Genomic DNA, 16,167 nt, shown 5'->3' on the forward strand with positions numbered 1-16,167 from the left:
TTAAATGAGGGTCAGGGAAGCACTGTTATTTAGCTAATAAGTTGTTATGTGATCGACCACAAATTTAGTGAAGACTACACACTGTCTTTTTAAATTTTTTATCTCTCCTCTTGCCTTACTCAATGTTCTCTCTATCTCAGTATAATCAATTTCTTTTTTTTTATTTTAGGCATTTGGTGTTAAGTGACTTGCCCAGGGTCACACAGCTAGTAAGTGTCAAGAGTTTGGTCTGAGGCCGGATTTAAACTCAGGTCCTCCTGACTTCAGGGCCGGCGCTCTATCCACTGCGCCACCTCACTGCCCTGGTATAGTAAATTTCTAATATCATAGATGTAGGACCAGATGGGGTCTTTTTCCTTTTCATGAGGGAAATCAGCAAAGACCATAGGTTCAGAGAAGCCCATCACTAAAAGGTAGGGTGTATGGGGTGTATGTGTTTTCAGGGAAGTCCAGTACCTCTGCTGTGAAAGCTGTTGAGCCTTCTTCAGGGCTGCTTTCCACCTTTGGTGTTCATCTGTTGCCCCTAACTCTCACCTGTAGCTCCAAGAAGCTGTAGTGGCCTCAGTGGCCACACCCTAGCAAACCATTTTGACAGATGGGCTAAACCAGGTTGAGCATGACTGAGGGGTCTCAAATCCATTGGTGAGTGAGTGAGTATCTACACCAAGCATGTGAAGACTTCCCCCAGTGGAATGGGTAGATGAGAACAATTTGTTCCAACGGCCATGAAGGAGCTTGAAGCAGGTGCTATGGAGCTCTTAGGGCTTGCTTAAACATCGAAGAGCCAAGGTCATCCACTGTGTCCTGAGCCATCACCAGTCATCTTGACTCTGTCCTGCCACCAGACTGTGATGACTCTAAAGGAGTCAGAGTGAGAACAATGACGTCGTGCAACTCCAATTTATGCATGAATCAAAAGGCATCACGTACACCATTTTACCATTTTTACCTATCTCAAAGTCCTATGGTGACAAGCAAGTGACAAAGCAGCCGGTGTGGATATAATGACAGCTGTAGTCACCACCCTGCACACAAGCATCCCAGGCCACAGGGTCGTCTTCTCAGTGGAAGCAGCAGTGGGTGTCAGAGCAGCCCTTTAAGTATCACACTGTGCACCTCCTGGTGTGAGGAAGGGGCTAGAAAAGGTGCCCTAAAAATTGCCTGCTTACCCAGCCCTGGCCTGATTACTGCAACAGGTGGTGATCCCACTCTACAGTCAAAACACAAAATAAAATGTCCACCCAAATGTTCACACGGACTATTTGTGCCTGACCTGTGGTAGAGCATTCTGAGCTCATATTGGTCTGATTAGCCACAGCCAAACACACTGAAACTTGACTCTAGCATAGTGATGTCATTTTGTTCCCCTTTGAGAACGAAGGACAACCAATCCACCAGGTCAACAGTAATGCCGTTTTTTTTTTAAACTCATGAAACTATGTCTGAAAGTTGATAGAGGGATTGCAATGTGCATTGATAGACTGTCACAGATCCTAGAAACTTGGAAATATTTCTTTCACAGGACCAAAGTCCTTAGAGATGTTTTTAAAGTAATTTCTGTGTGATTTTAAATATACTTTTACATGATTATGATGAATTTTATATATGTATCCTTCTATTCTGTGGAAAATTCTAAAATCAAGAAAAAATAATTTGAAGAAGAACAGGATATAAATTTTAGCTGCTACCCAAGAAGTTGTAGCTTTACAGTAGTGACTGGACTAAACCCGTTGTCTGGGTGTGGCTGGCAAAAGGCCAAATACCGATATAAAATTAAGATATTTAAATTAAACCCCAAATATTATAAGTCAATTTAATGAATTTCATTTAAATGAACAAACATTGTCATTTAAATATACATATATATGCATTTATGAATGATAGTATGATTATACATGTATATGAAGAGATAATAGATGTAGCTACTGATCTAGATATCAGTAGAGATTCTGAATGTGGTCCTAATCTTTTGCAAGTTAAAAAATAATCTTTATCTTCTAATTGTTCACTCTTCGAATATTTCTTGTTTATTTCTCTTTCACATACAGATATGTATACATATAAAATACACAGATATTTAAAAGATGAATGTTATGCCCTATTTGTCATAACAGAACAGATTACTAAACAGCTAAAAATTTTAACCTCATTGAGTTCAAGAGGTTTTAGTGAGGAATCAGGCTTTTTTCTTCTTTTGTGACTAGAAAAAAGAAAAGGGTGAATGATGGAGTGATAATTTTGGAGGAATGAAAAATGGAAATTCAAGTATCTCCCTTTGGGTGGCCTCCATCTTTTCAATGTATTCTGGCTTTTTATGAATGTTATAATAGTCACCTATTAGACTACAAGAAGCCAACAAGGGCGAGAGTCAAGTTGACTTTGTATCATTCCTTCAATGGTCACCTAATAAATGTGTTTTGCATTTAATTGACAAGTTGATTATAGAGCAAAACTGAGCCCTAAGACTTTTTTTTTAGCTTTTTGGTGAGGCAATTGGGGTTAAATGACTTACCCAGGGTCACACAGCTAGTAAGTGTCAAGTGTCTGAGGCTGGATTTGAACTCAGGTCCTCCTGACTCCAACGCTGGAGCCCTATCTACTGCACCACCTAGCTTCCCCTGAGACTTTCTTCTTAATAAGAAGTATCTCATATGTTCCCTGTCTTAGAGTAGCTATGAGTAAAATGCTTTCTAAACTGTAAAACTCAAAAAAGTATGAGTAGTTTTAATAGCAACAGCAGCAACAATAACAGAAGTAGTAAATGTGAAATAGTAGTAGTGGTAGCAGCAGCAGTAGTTGCAACAGTAGCGGTAGTGATACTAGTAGTAGTATTTATAGTAGTGGTAGCAGTCATAGTAGTAACCACTGTCATGGTAGTAGTACTATTGGTACAAGTAGCAGCAGCAGTAGCAGTAGTAGTAATGGTGGCAGTGGGAACAGTAGTAATGGTGGTGGTGGTAGTGGTGGTAATGGTAGTAGTTTAAACAAATAAGCAGAAAAATTAGATTATTAGCAGGCATATCAAAAGTTAGAAGAGAAAAGGGTGATATGCAATTGCAAGTGTGGCAAAAAGGAAGAAGGAAGCTTTTCTCTATACTTAAAAAATGTAATTTGAAAATAGTTTATTGTTTAAAGATTTCTTTTTGGAAATACACAGAAAGCATTTTGCCTCTGCTGTAAATCACATTTTCTTTAAGCTGCCATGGTTAAGTCAATTCAATTAGGTTGCATTTTATCCAAGAACAAAGTCATGCACTCTAGTTAAAGAGGGAGCTTTCTGTAATAAATATAATAAAAAATGAAAACAGCTTTCTATTAGCCTAACTCTGCGTTCAATATCTGTCATCCTAAAGACAGAAAGTGGCTGAAATGAGAGCTATTTAGCACATCTATTGCCAATAAAACTTTTCTGCAGAGATTTAAAAAAAAAAAAAGCTACATTGGACAGGATCTGAGCCTTGGAAAAGTTAAAATGAAAATGGTACATTTAAAAAGTGGAGATGGTCAGCCCAAATGGAACAAACACTTGGAGCACAAGCAGAATTTATGTTGTGCAGCAAAGATTGGGGGAGATCCTAACCCTTTCTTTAGCATTTTAAAGGTAAAAGGTTCATTTTCCTTCACTTAAAACTAAAGTTTCGGTGCCTACTTGTGAGGAACATTGAGTAAGGCAATAGATGAGATACAAAGTTGAGGAAGCATAGTGTCTGGCCTCATGCTGCTTATAGTCTAGTAGTAATAGACATGACACATACATAAAGAAGAGAAGATTTCCTGGAGAAAGGTGATTTTTGAGCTGGGCTTGAAGAGATGAGGAGGAGTTTGAAAGAGGTCTAGGTCATCCCAAGTGGAAGAAAGACTTAAAGACATGGAGAAGAGTGAGCAATTGGTATGACTGTAGTATGGTTAATAGCTCAACTTGGCTGAGGCAGAGGGTACATGAGGATAAATCATAGCCTCTCCAGTGGAAGAGATCTCAAAGGCCATCTAATCTATCCTGTATGTGAACGAGGGTTGACTCCTCAGTATCCACCACAAGTTGTGGTCCATCCTTTGCTTGAAGACCTCCAGTGGCTAGGGAGGTGGGTGGTGGTGGTGGAGGTGATGACGGTGGTGGTGATAAAGGTGGTGGTGATGATGGTGGTGGTGACTATTTCCCAAGGGAGCCAAAAAGCCCCAAGTGGGAGCACTATTGAAGAGACTTGTTAGGAAGGTCTTTCCTATTCATTGAGTTGAAATCTTTTTGCAAAATTCACCCGTTTCTTCTAGTTCTCATCCCTGATTGATGTCCACAGACAAAAATGTACCCTTAAAGCTGTTCTAAAATGAAGTGTCCCCTTCATATACATTTTGATCCTACAAGGTTCCTTAATAGATGATAACATAGATAATCTTGTTTGATAACTTTGTGGTTCTTATTCTAAAGTGAAATAAAAAGCAAGGTGACCCATTTGCCAGTGTCTAATGTGGAGTCAGAGCAGAAAAAGAATTGCCTAAAGAAGGTGGAGTCCTCCAAACACTTGCATCTATCCAGATATTTGCATGTGGCATTGTTTGATGGCATCAAACTTTGGAGCTGCACAGACCTAATATGTATTCACATGACAGTTCTTCATATACTTGAAGATACTTTTCATCTCTCCTCATCCCGAGCCTTCTCTTCTCTAGGATAAAAAAAGCAAACAAAACCAAACCAGTTCTTTTAAATGATCTTTGTGTGGCATAACTTTGATGTACTTGTTGTGAGATGTTATATGGCTAGGGTAGGTCTCATAATTCTGCATGGGTCACCATCTATGTAAAATGTGATTAAAACTTTATTAAAATAATTCAGGATATGTACTCTCATGAGAAGCAGTAAAAGGTTGACTTATGGAAAATTAGGATTAATTTATAATCTAAAATTGACTTTCTTTTATAATTATATAGATTTGCTCAAGAGTAACTTCTCCCCATGCTCCATTCCCACACAAACCCTGAACTGCTAAGGCACAGTTCTAACAAATACTGGAAAGAGATTAGGAAGAGAATCAGTTCCCCTCCTCCTTTACAGCTGCGCAAGACCTAACAAATATTCCCTTTGGCCTTCTAAGAATATAACAAGAAGAATGCATTTTACTGACGTTGGCTGGGATGAGGTGAACTGGATCTCATATGCAGTAATATAGACCACAACTAAAGGGTTTATATTAATCTCTTATAACTGCATTTTGGAACTTAGAGATTTCCATAGAAGTGAGAGACTAGACAGAGGATGCTTAAAGAAGCATCTTTTTAATTGGCATGTTTTAATTCACTCAAAAGAAAGTGCTTCAGTTTAGATACCCATGAGAAAGGAGAGCGTCAAGGAAGGAGGTAAGCAAGGACAGATCTGGATCATAGTCTAGAGAGAGAAAGCTACAGCTCGGCCTCTGCAGGATAAAGATCTATGCATGATTCAGCCTGTGGAGAGGAGCATTGGCCTTGAGCCACAGCGAGAGGGTGAGAGGAATCCATAATCCACTGAAAGAAAGCTACTGTCTGTGTCTCCTGTCCACATTATGCCAGGGATCATCCTCTTCCTTGTTTGGTGAATAGCTATCTGGGTTCCACCCCACAAAACAGAGCTGCTCAGAGGAACTGAAGAGGTCCAGATGTTTTATAGGAAGAAGCAGACTCTCATTCAGACATAATCAGATTGCTTTCCCACCTCTATGTCACAAAGGCACGGATACCAAGAGATGCTTTAATCCGGAGTGGTTCTTTGTCATAGATTTTTATTGATATCTTTTGTTTGAACATCCATTAGATTTGTCCCTGTAGCCTTCCCCATCCTCATTCCAAAGAGTTGGCCTTTATAACAAAGTGTGTTTTTTTAAATAGAAAGAATAAAAGAAAAAAATAGCAAATTACCTAGAATTTAGCAAAACATATGTATGTGACATTATATGGGATGCTCTATATCAAGCCTGCATAAGATCCATGTTATGCAGGCCTGTTTTACATCCTCTACATTTTATGCAGCCTGCCCAAAATCCTTTCACAGGCCACTTCTGTGCTGAATGTTGTGCAGGCCGGCTCTATACTTCTCACCTCACCTCAGCAAAGAAGCAAGGTAAATGTCTTCTGATGTCTCTTCTTTGGGGCCAATCTTATTCTTTGTAATTAGGCAACATGAACTTCTAATTGTTTTGTAGTGGGTGTTCTTTTCATTTATGTTTTTGTAGCATGCATGTTCTCTTCCTGGTTTTGTGTACTTCACTTTGCATTTTTTTAAAAAAAACATAGTAATATTCCTTCATGGACCACAATTTGTTTGGACAATCCTCCAATTGATAGGCATCTGCTTTATTTCAAGTTCTTTGCTATCACAAAAATGCTGCTATAAATACTTTGGTGCATATGTACCCTTTCTTTTTGTCAATGACCTTTTTGTCGTATATATTAAATGAAATTCTCTGCATTCAATGGTATCTCTTAGTCAAAATGAATATCTTAGCTACTTTATTGGCATAATCTAAAAATTGCATTCCAGTACAGTTGTGCTAATTCACAGGTCTACCAAAAGTGTGTCTCTCTTTCTATACTGTCTCCAATATTGCATATTCTCATTTTTTTTTTTCATTTTTGCTAATTTTCTTTGGGGGAAGTAAGGCCTGGGTTTATTTATTATATTTTTATTTCTTATTATTTCGGTCTGGAGTATTTTGCTATCTGGTTGCTGGTAGTTTGCAATTCTTCTGACAGCTGCTTATAAACCTTCACCATTTGTCTATTGAGATATGACTTTTGGTTTTGTATTTTTTTAAATTTCCTATTTATGTTGGATACCAAAGCTTTTTCAGAGATAGTTGATGCAAAAGATTTATTAATAAATTAAGGGAGTGGGGCGGGGAAATTTCCAGAAAAGAGAAGAGTGGGAGTACTTAAGGTACTCGAAGGTCCAGATGTATTAAATAAAGGCTTCTGTCAAAAATTTATTCTTCTCTGTCAGCTATTGTTAGCTAGTTTCCTATTTCCCATTTCTTTCTTTCTCCTCCTTTGTTTTCTTGGTTGTCTTTCTATAGTCTGTGTACTGAATCCATTTCCAAAGTCATCCTGAATCCCTCTCAAAAATAGGCCATAGATTTGATTTTCATCATCTTATCAAAATTTAACAGAGAAAGAAATTATGGCCCAGCGAGGTTGAGTAACTTGGCCATGGTTATCCAGACCATTGACTCCAAATTCATTGCTCTCTCACTGCATCAAGATGTCCCTGTTGTTCAGTTGCTTTTCAGTTCATTTCGGGTTTCTTTAGCAAAGATACCGGAGTCGTTTGCCATTTCCTTCTCCAGCTCATTTTACAGATAAGGAAACTGAGGCAAATGGGGTTAAGTGACTTGCCCGGGGTCACATAGCTACTAAGTATCTGAAGCCAGATTTGAATTCAGGAAGATAAGTCTTCTTGACTTCAAGCCTGTCACTCTATCCACTGCGCCACCAAAGTGAAAACTCCACTCCCACCCTGCTGCACCCCACTCTACCCCACCCAGAGACATTATTACAGCTAGGTCCCAATTTGTATAAATAATATATAGCATGAACTAATTATATGATTGAATTCACAGTATATAAAATTATAATTATATAAAACATGGTGATGGATTCCAGTCAATGGAAATATTTTATGTAAATTTGTGTAATATGGCCTCCTCAGGGAGCTCATTAATGTGCATTAATCGGGGCCAGAGCTTAAATGCTGTTGAAGCCTTGTTACCAGTGGAGGAATATGGTAGTTTATAGTGGACACTCACTTGGGAATCCTTTAAGTGATCTTGAGGCAGTGAGACCTTGAAATATTTATGTATTTCTGGTATATTTGAGTTTGATGATGAGGGTAAGGGAGAGATATCTTCAGGCATGCTGTCATTTGTTTTGATTTTGCTCACCCCTCCCTTCTTTTGTGTGCTGAGGTAAAGAGTCCCAGTTAACTTACTGGGGCTCCTGCTACAACATTCTGTAGCAGCCTATTTGTAACTGTCATTTTTAAGCCCAGGTCTAAAGGGGCAATATTTACTGCACTGAGGACACACATTTACAGGACAAGTAAGGCAAAAACAAACAAAACAAAATGTGAATTGAGAGGTTGTTAAAGTAAGAAATATGATTCTGAAAAGCTGGGTTAGGACTTGTATTGATTCCAACTGCCTATTTCATTTCTGAGCTTTTAAGTTGTTTCTTTTTTATTTAACAATAATCACTGATACTTTCAAGTCTGGAAAATGCTTTGTATTCACCATTTCATTTGAACTATACAACAGCTTTTTGATCTGAGTACTACACGTGTTATCACCCCTATTTCAGATAAAGAAACTGAGGGTCAGAAGTGAAGTGATTTGCCCATAGTTGTATACTTGTCAGAGGTAAAATTTGAATTCAGATCTTCCTGACTCCAAGCTTAATAGTCTGTCCATTGTCTCAGGCTGTTTGTTTTATTGTCACTGTCATTACAATTGTTGCTGTTACCTTGTTCTTATCTTGTTTGATGGAATGCAGATTAGTATTCTGGTAACCATATGTGGGTACATAAAATGACTACTGTTTATAACTGAATTAAAGTATTGGGATATAAGATAATCTTCTGTGGGTACTCTGAAAGCACATTCTAGGAATGGTGTGTGATTTCATCCTGTTCCATCACGGTTTGGATTTCCTCTGCTTGGTCTGTATATTTTCACAGCTTTTCATTACGTATGGTTTGGAGCTTATGATTTTTTCAGTATGGTGACAGGCATTTAAAATGTTCTTAGATTTTTATGGACCAGTGTTCTCCCCAGGTAATAGTTGGTAACAGTTTTATCTATAACAATGCCTTAGTTCCAGTCAGTTTGAAGAATTTGCCAGTATGTTTGAGGTTTGTATTTTTGGTTTGGGGATTTGTCATCTGTTTGTTTATGAAGAAAAGTGAGTGTCTGGTGCATAACAGTTCTGGCTACTCGACTATGCCTTTCTAGATATCCAATAGATACTAAATGTTTGCAGCCTACAAAAAGCCTGTTTGTTTCACAGCCTGTATCATATTCTTGTATGAATAGACATTGATCATGAAGTCCAGGCTTCTTTACATGCTCCACCCTCACTATAAACTTTTCATTCAAATATGAGACATGTATCTGAATGATACTATCTTGATGCCCACTAACCTCAAGCAAAATTCAACCCGCTTCCTCTTGGGTACTGACAATAGTTGGGCTTTACTAAAAGACCTAGAGTTTTGAAACAATAAAGACCTGAGTCTGATCAAATTATTTCCCTTCCTATCAAGGGTAAATCACAGCCATCCACTAATATTGCCCTTTAATTTTTAATTAATTTAATATCTCCTTTTCATTTTTGTTCAGTCATTTCAGTTGTGTCTGATGTTTCATGGCCCCTTTGGCGGTATTCTTGGCAAAGATACTGGAGTGGTTTGCCATTTCCTTCCCCAGCTCATTTTATAGATGAGGAAACTGAGGCAAACATGGTTAAGTGACTTGCCCAGGATCACACAGCTAATAAGTCTCTGAGGCCAGATTTGAACTCAGGAAGATGAGTCTTCCTGACTCCAGGCTGTCATTCTATCTACTGCACCACCTAGATGACCAAAGAACATCTTAGTCCTCCTATAATATTTCTAAGTATGTCTGTGATTAGACTCCATGCCCAGCAATACTATTTCATTAGCTATAATTTGCATTTAAAAATAACTAAAATGTGATATCTTGCAAAGAGAAAATCTCTTTATTTCCCTTTTTATTTGCTAGAAAAATGTCATCATAATAACTGAAATGTATAGTACTTTAAATGTTATTTCTTTTGCTCATTTGAGGATCACTATAAACCTGCAATATCCTATAGGTATTATTATCACCAATTTGCAGATGAGAAAAATGGAAGCTGAGAGAAGTTAAAGACTTGCCCCATGCCAGGAACGAGTCCCAGGGCTTCCTCACAAAGTCCAGAGATGCCATGCTTTGCTACTTCTACTCCAAATAATTTGTAATCTCCTGTTAATACAATACCTTTTCCTGGCTGTGAAGCTAGTACTTGGTCCGGCAGTTAGGATTTGCATGATTAAGTTTAGTTTTTATCTAATATTTAATAAATCTAATTCAAGTAACTAATCCGACACTTAGTATGCATAGGGGACTATGCTGGGCACAGAAGGATATGAGAAAGTAAATAAGAAAGCTTATGTTCTAGTGGGGAAGATAAAATTGCATTCATGTGAGTCAAGTTAGTATATGTTATGTCATAAGAAAGTTATAAATTAAATAACAATAGTAATGGCTAGTATTTATATAGTGCTTCAATGTTGGCAAAGCACTTTATCTTTTTTGATTCTCACAATCACTCTGTGAGGTACGTGCTATTATTATCCCTATTTTTACAGATGAGAAAACAAAGACTGTATCACATAAGAAGTTTTGCATTTAAAATGTCTCTTGCATTAGCTGGAGAGTGGCTAGAGGAAAGCATCCAGGCTGATGAAAAGCTTCAAGTTCATGTCATTTATTGATGGATTACAAAGTACAGGGGATATTCAATGCGGAGAAGAGAAAGCTTAGGGGTGGCATGATAGTTGTTATTAAACAAATAAAGGGCTTTTACCTCAAAGAGGAATTAGATTTGGCCTAGTGGGTAGCATGAGGACTGACAAGTAGGAATGTCTTTCTTTTTATTTATTTTTGTTAGGAGTAGAAGTTTCAAAGAGAAAGGCTTCATCTTGTTGTAAGAATGAGCTTCTTAATAATCAAAGGTATTGCGCAGTAGAATGGCCTGGAGGTGGAGAATTCCTTTCATTTGACATCTATAAGGAAAGTCTGAATGAATACTTGTCAGTTATATTGGGAGGGTATCAGTTTTCAGATAACCAGTCAGATGACATGTCCACAGATCCTACCATGTCTGAATTCTAAGATTCTATGATTTCTGATGACTTCCAATTTGAAGGGTTAGGACATTTGAGATGGGCCTCGGATTATGGGTACGACTTTCAAATGTTGCAAATTTACAAGTTTGGACTCACTTTAAAGTTTCACACATATATAAAATTGAATTTAGCTGTATTCTTTTTATCTTGATAAGTTAATTGCATTTATAACTATAAGAAATGTACCACATGTTTGAATAAGAAGACATTGAAAAGGTATCTGAATATTTACATATACTCAAAATTATTTTGCGAGTTGCAGTATTTTCCCCCATATTATCTTATTTTTGTTCTGGATACAATGTAGTCTTTTATTGTGAAGATGAATCTTGAAGCCTCACTAGGTAAAACGTTCATCGTTAAAAGGATGAATGAAACCCAGGTATCTAGGCCTGATGCATTAACTCCCATTCCAAAGGAGCCTCACACAGCATCTTGAGCCTGAATTATGCCTCTGTCCTGTTGTAGTAATTGGAGAATATATGAAGGAAGAAGGAAACAGAAAGGGTCTAGTGGGGTGAAAAATAAAACTGGGACTAACGAAGGAGACTCAGAGACAGAGATGCTAACATGAAGGAAAATGGAAATGGACAAAAAGACAACAGAGCTGGGATTAGTCAGAGTTGTTTCTATCTTCTTCAATCCTATTAAGTTCAGCACCACATGAAAGGATTAGAAGTTTAAGAAACAGAAATCAATAGCAAGAAGTATAGTTAAAAGAAATTTCAAAGCCTGAAGAGAGGGAAGCCTGAAGCTAGGATGAAAAAAAAAAATGTCACCTGGTGAAGGGAATAGTGAAGGAAGGAGGGGTCAGGGAGGGGGCAGTTTTAATAAATAAAAGCAGAATTTGAAATCGAGGCCGAAGGAAGCCACTGATAGCAGGAGTCAAAGAGCATGTATTTTGAGTGGGGTAAATGAGCTTAGGAAATGACAGGTGTGCTGAAAAAAGAGGCCATAGGAAGAAAGTGGAAGACCGGGATAGCCTTGAGCACTCTTCCTTTCGAAGAGCTTGCTGTGGGGGAATATGTCAGTTCCAATAATATGACGATGAAAAGACAGGTCATGGTGATGAAAGTACATACAAGCAAGAAGGAATCATGGAGCGGTTCACAGACACCTCTTCTTCACCCGGGCTGTCTCTGTTGGACACCCCGATTTCCCTTCCCTTCCCCCTCTCCACAGCCCCTGAGGCTTGGACCAGCAGGTATGTCTGCCTTTTCCTTCACCTTTACAGAACCCAGGATGAGTTGATTAGACAAAGCCTTTGATGAGGAGGACTTTAAATCCAAATTTATTGAGAAAAAGAGATTAGTGATTCACAAAGGGGAAAATCTTTTCCCCAGTCTTCCCCATTGTCTAAAGTAATAGATACTATTTACAAACTTGAACAGCTATAAGTTCAATTCTGTTCAACAAAAATAGTAGCATACCTTGTCCTTAAGGACCTGCATTCTACTGGGGGAGACAAGGAGAGTAAGTAATTAGGTACTTAAACATAAAGTTTATGCCAAGTGATTTCATAAAAGAGTAATTAACTACTTGGGGGGGGCAGGTAGATCAAGAAAGGATTCCTAAGAAATGACATCTTGGCTGAAAGAAGGCAGGGATGCTAAAAGGTAGAGATGAGGAGGGAATGGATTCTAGACAAAGAGGCTACTGGGCTCTTCACTAAAACCTCAGTGCAAAAAGTGGAAACTTGGCAGGTGAAAGTGATGTGCATGCCAGGGGAAACTAAGCATTACTTTGGAGCTGTTTTCATTTTTATCTTCTTCTCTCTTCCCCTCCCTAATAAGTTTATATGCTACTTACTTTAACTTGCATGACTAATGAAAGTGAATATCTATCTGTACATAGGCACATAGGCATGTATGCATAGGTGTATATAAATGTGTGTGTATACACACACACACACACACACACACACACACATACACACACAGAGGTTAAAATAGATTCCAATCCAGATGAATGAGTAGAAGAGAAACAGAACAAGATAAGTAAATGAAGAAAAGATAAAAGAAGTATAACCCAAAATTTTCAGAGAAAGAAAAAGAAGAAAACAGAGGCAGTGCTGTGCTGTACAGGAACTTTTTCAAGTGAAGTCAGTAAACATTAAGCTCCTCCTATGTGCTAGGCATTATGCCATGCTAGGAATATAAAGGCATAAGAATGATAGTAACAATAAAAACAGAGCCCCAGATCACCATAACTCAAAGGCTAATGGGGGAGACAAGTTGCAAACGACTGTGTACAAACAAGATAAATTAAGGTGCTAAGATTAAGAAGGACAGAGAAGGTGGGACTTCAGATGAGAAACAAAGCAAGCCAGGGAAGCCAGACTGAAAGAAAAAGAAGAAAGAGAGAAGTTCCAGGCACGGCGAAGAGCCAACACAAATACCCAACGTTGAGATGAAATGTTGTGTGCTAAAAATAGTGAGGAAGAAAATGTTACTGTGGAGGAGAGTAAGATGCAAAAAGACTGGAAGGAAGGGGCAAGGTTATAAAGTGCAATAAATCCCAAACAGAAAACTTTGCATTTGATCAAAGAGGCAATTGGAAGCCACTGGTGTTTCTTAAGTGGGTGGGTGGTGGATTGGTATGGACAGATTTGTGCTTTGGGAAGATCAATTTAACAATGAAGGGTGGACTAAAGTAAAGAGAAACTTGAGATGGGACCAACTAGAAGGCTATTGCAATAGTCCAGTGATGTGGGACTGTATCAGAGTAGTGGCAATGTCAGAAGAGAGAAGGAGGAGAGTGTAATATAAGAAATAATATGAAGGCTAAAATGACAAGACTTGGCAACTAATTGAGTATGGGGGAGATGAGAGAGGTATTGAGAATGACATCTAGGTGTGAGTCTGAGTGACTGGGAGGATGGTTGTATCTTTGATAATAATAGGAAAGTTAGGAAGAGAAGAGGGTTTTGGGGAAAGGTAATGAGTTCAGTTTGGGGCCATGCTGAGTTTAAGTTGTCTATGAGACAGCCAGTTTGATACATCTAATACACAGTTGGAGATGTGAGATGGGAAGTCAAGAGGGAGCTTAGGGCTAGAAATCTAGGTTTGTTAGTCATTTGCATAGAGATGATAACCGAATTCATAAGAACTGATAAAATCACCAAATTAAATAATAAAGAGAGAGAAGGAAAAAAGGGACCAGGTACAGAAACCTGTGGAATCTCCACAGTTAGCAGGTTTAACTGTATAAATATAGGCTACAACATCTCCCATTTCTTGACTTTGCCCAGGCTCCCACCAAGCTTGAAACAGCATTCCTCCTAACCTCACCGTAATGGAATCCTTATTTTTCTTCAGGGCTCAGCTCATATTCCACCCTAAATAGGAAGCCTAGTCTGACCCCACCAGTTTCTAATGCTTAACTATTATTAGACATCAAATGGCTGATGCCATCCTATATTACTTTGGATTTACTATCATTGTTGTCCATTCATTTTCAGTCATGACCCCATTTGGGGTTTCCTTAGCAAAGATACTGGAGTGGTTTTCTATTTCCTTCTCTAGCTCATTTTGCAGATGAGGAATCTGAGGCAAACAGGATGAGGTGATTTACTCAGGGTCATGTAACAATGAGTTGTCTGAGGCTGGATTTGAACATGTATACATATGTGTATGTGTGTATCTATACATATGTGCATATACTTGAATATACATATATCAGTAATCAATCCAAGTAAATAATAAGGAACAGGAGTTACTTTCAGTTCCCTGGACCTCACCCATGCACGCACACATGTACGTGTGTGTATGCATGTATGTAATGTGTATATACTTTAATTTTCTGTATACACATTATTTTCCTCAATAGACCCAATGAGTACCTCGAAAATTGCTTCATTTTTCTCTTTAGATCCCAAGCACCTGACACACCACCAGCATAATAGGGACCTAAGAAATGTTTGGTGAATAACTGGATGAATGACTAGACCTCTGAGTGAGAAGAATGTCTTTATTCTTTCTCACTTGGAGATCAGTATGTTTCCATTGCTGGGTAAAATTGGATGAAGTGAACTGTAAGTAGCTCCTGCTTCTTATAATTAACTTGGATTGATTATATGTATTCATGTACACACATATACACACATGTTGTGTATGTGTATACATACACCATTGACCATTTAAAAATTAATGACCCACTTTGTCTATAAGGGAGGAAGGAACCAAGTTGCTGCTTCCTCACATGCAAGTATCTCTACCAGTTAGGGAATAACAAAGTAAGAGGAGAGCCAAAAGGAGCATCTTTTTTCTCTGTGGTCATTAACTGGCCATCACAGGTCTCTGCAGATTGTATTATTGGCATATTGGCATTAGATCCCTTTCCTTTGCCTCCCCCACCCCAACCCCCTGCTTTGTAATAACATCTGCTGCCCCTCAAACCAGAGTTTTTGGTTTTGGGAGTAGTGTCCAGAACACTATGGGGATAATTAGTTTTGGATATTCCTGTTTACTGTAGTCAGCCATGAAGAAAGTGCTTGTCCAGAATTTGCCCTAGGATTTTTGTTGGTTTGTTTTTAACCTATCAAAAAGGCATCCTTTTAATAAAATCTGAGTCAGGTTCCTTCTAAAATGTGGGTGTGCCCACTGGTCTCTGGTCAATGAAGAATGATGACACTTAGCTTTCCAGGACTGTGCCATCTGGTATGGGGGCAGCAAAGATCTGACACTCTTGGGTAACTTCATCTTTCTACTTCTTGTTTCAGTACCGGATACCAGTTTATTTACTATTCACCTGAAAACACAGCGAAAGCAAAGGAAGTTCTCGGCAACATCGATCAACTCCAGCCCCTCATATCAACCCACGCAGATGGGCTGCTTAATTCTGCCAGCCAGCACTCTCCAGACAGCCTGAAGAATTCTTTAAAGATGCTTTCAGAAAAAGTAAGAATCAAATTGTAGCTAGAATGTAGCATGGTGGGAGAAGGAGGGGGAAATATAATAACCAAGTCCCCACTGAGCTTTCTTTCTGTATGAATTGCCAATCATAGCAATGGGAAATGTGAAATATGCTCATTTGAAAAATAATCTTTAAAGCATTACTGAAAGATGAGAAGGGACTAGTCTTATACCTGATTCAGATAGTAGGGAGTATTTTTTCCCCATACAGTGAATGAAACCTTTTAGAGACTCAGATTTATTTTCTCTTTCCTTATCATTACTGTCATTTCCTTCCTTTGGTCTTGGCTTTTGTGACATGAGTGAATTCACATTGGAATC

The 16,167-nt window shown here is 38.3% G+C and overlaps 1 protein-coding gene across 1 annotated transcript in view; it reads left to right on the plus strand.

Moving 5' to 3' along the window:
• Window positions 1–16,167, plus strand: part of INPP4B (inositol polyphosphate-4-phosphatase type II B) — a 917,092-nt gene that overhangs the window by 715,542 nt on the left and 185,383 nt on the right. The window contains 1 exon segment of the mRNA XM_078148459.1: window positions 15,654–15,831. Within this exon segment, the coding sequence (XP_078004585.1) occupies window positions 15,654–15,831 (178 nt within the window).

The sequence above is a fragment of the Phascolarctos cinereus genome, unplaced genomic scaffold (genome assembly GCF_003287225.1).
Source record: "Phascolarctos cinereus isolate Bilbo 61053 unplaced genomic scaffold, phaCin_HiC Scaffold_9;HRSCAF=440, whole genome shotgun sequence".
NCBI lineage: Eukaryota > Metazoa > Chordata > Mammalia > Diprotodontia > Phascolarctidae > Phascolarctos > Phascolarctos cinereus.